The 1,931-nt window shown below is 35.1% G+C and overlaps 1 protein-coding gene across 2 annotated transcripts in view; it reads left to right on the top strand.

Moving 5' to 3' along the window:
* Window positions 1-1,931, top strand: part of LOC106879924 (erbin) — a 137,440-nt gene that overhangs the window by 114,380 nt on the left and 21,129 nt on the right. For both annotated transcript variants that reach the window (XM_014929681.2, XM_052971061.1), the window contains exons 13-14: window positions 620-719; window positions 1,145-1,248. In XM_014929681.2, the coding sequence (XP_014785167.1) occupies window positions 620-719; window positions 1,145-1,248 (204 nt within the window). The remainder of the gene's footprint in view (window positions 1-619; window positions 720-1,144; window positions 1,249-1,931) is intronic.

The following is a 1,931-nucleotide window of genomic DNA, read 5'->3' on the forward strand; positions in this document are numbered from 1 at the left end:
TATATATATATATATATATATATATATATATATATATATATGTATATTATAGTCATCATCATCATTATTTAACGTCCCAGTTTGTTAAGTGATAAAGATCAATAAACAATGGAAGAACTCAATATTAGAAAGTAGAGTCAAATTGATTACAGAAATAGGTTGAGTGTGACTTGAAGCTTTAACTGTTTCTGTTCAAACTCTCTTAAGACAGGGGAAACCTTAAATTCAATGTCAACCCCACCTCTCCTCTCTCTCATGTACACACACACACACACATATACATACATACCTCGCCATATGAGATTCTTATGTGAATAGATACGTACACTTGAGTGTATGCATCAACAGTTCAACCAACACACCAACTCAACCACATATTTACACACACCGGGAACTCTCTCAACTCAAAATGTGTTGATGATTTGTTTGCAACCAGCTTGAACTCTCTGAAAAAGAACTTTAACTAAAATCAAAGAAAAATATATGTGCATGTGTGTGTGTATATACAATACGTATTGTGTGAGTGTGTGTATGTAAATAAGTGACATGTGTAAATAATTACTATCTGTTAAAAACTCTAAAAGAATCTTTTTTATTCTCCTTCATCTTTCTATTTCAGACAAGGCCACTGGTTCAGTTACAGTCAGACAAGGACCCCAAAACAGGTCGTAAGATTTTGACATGTTATCTATTTCCACAGAGATCAGAGAAGAACCAAGGTTAGTTGTGGTTTTAGAAAGGAAATGATTCTTTTCTTGTAGTCTTTGATGTTTGTAAGACGAAAATATTGCAATCCTATCACACTTGTAAATGAGTGTCACTGTCATATAAGCGATGTCCTTTGCTTCCACTCTTCCATGGGGAAATATTACCTTGTTTGGGAACAGGTGAGGATTGACAACAGGAAGGGCATTCAGCCATAGAAAATTTGTGTCAACAAATTCCATCCACCCTATGACAAGCATGGAAAAGTGAATATTAAAATAATGTTGAGAAAACTAGTACTAATCCCCAAACTTTATCCTATTTGACAAGAGTTTAGTTGTAAAGCCCTAAATCCGGTCACTATGTAAACAGTTTTTAAAAATTCTATTCAGAAGTGAAAATATCTTTCAAAATTTCTCATTTCTCCTTCCTTTTCTAGATTCTTCTAATGATGCAGCAAGCTTCCATGCTTCACTCTGGGAGGAGGAACGATTGCGACGGCAACAGATTCACTTTGCTGTTGGAGATGACAAAGATGAGGATGTAAGTCTTTTTACTCATGATGTTGATATTTGAGGTTTGATTTCTGACATTAGAGTGCTTTAGTGATTACACAACTTACCTCGCTGCTTTGCCCAGGTAACCACCCCCTAACCATTGGATATTATTTAACAAAATCTACTCTGTTGTAAATATTTAGATCCTGTCTCCAGTCTCTGAGGGTTATTTAATATCTCAATAGGCTGCCCCCTACTGGAGCAACCATGAATCATTATTGTTTTCTTCTTCCTTAATCTCTTGCCAGTTTTAAAGATTCTGCAAATGGCCATATGTGTGTGTGTGAGTGTAGATATATAGCTATACTTAATGCATATATGTGTATATATAATAGATATGTGTTTGTTTATGTACATACATATGTGTTTTTTATTTATCTATCCATCCATCTATCATTATCATTACCCTCGTCCTTTTAACATCAATTTTCTGATATAGAATTTGTGTAGGTAGATTTACTACAGCCAGATGTCCTTTCTATGGGCAACTGTCACCTGTTTCCAAGCAAGGTATATTTCCCTGTGGCTAGAGATATTTTCACAGAAGATTAGAAACAAAAGAGATTGCCAGCATGATAGTGATACTCATTTACATCTGTGACATGATGTCAAGACTAATATTACTCTCTCTCTCTCTCTCTCCCCCCCCTCTCTCTTTCTCTCTCTCTC

Source organism: Octopus bimaculoides, chromosome 10, assembly GCF_001194135.2.
Source record: "Octopus bimaculoides isolate UCB-OBI-ISO-001 chromosome 10, ASM119413v2, whole genome shotgun sequence".
In the NCBI taxonomy this organism is placed as follows: Eukaryota; Metazoa; Mollusca; class Cephalopoda; order Octopoda; family Octopodidae; genus Octopus; species Octopus bimaculoides.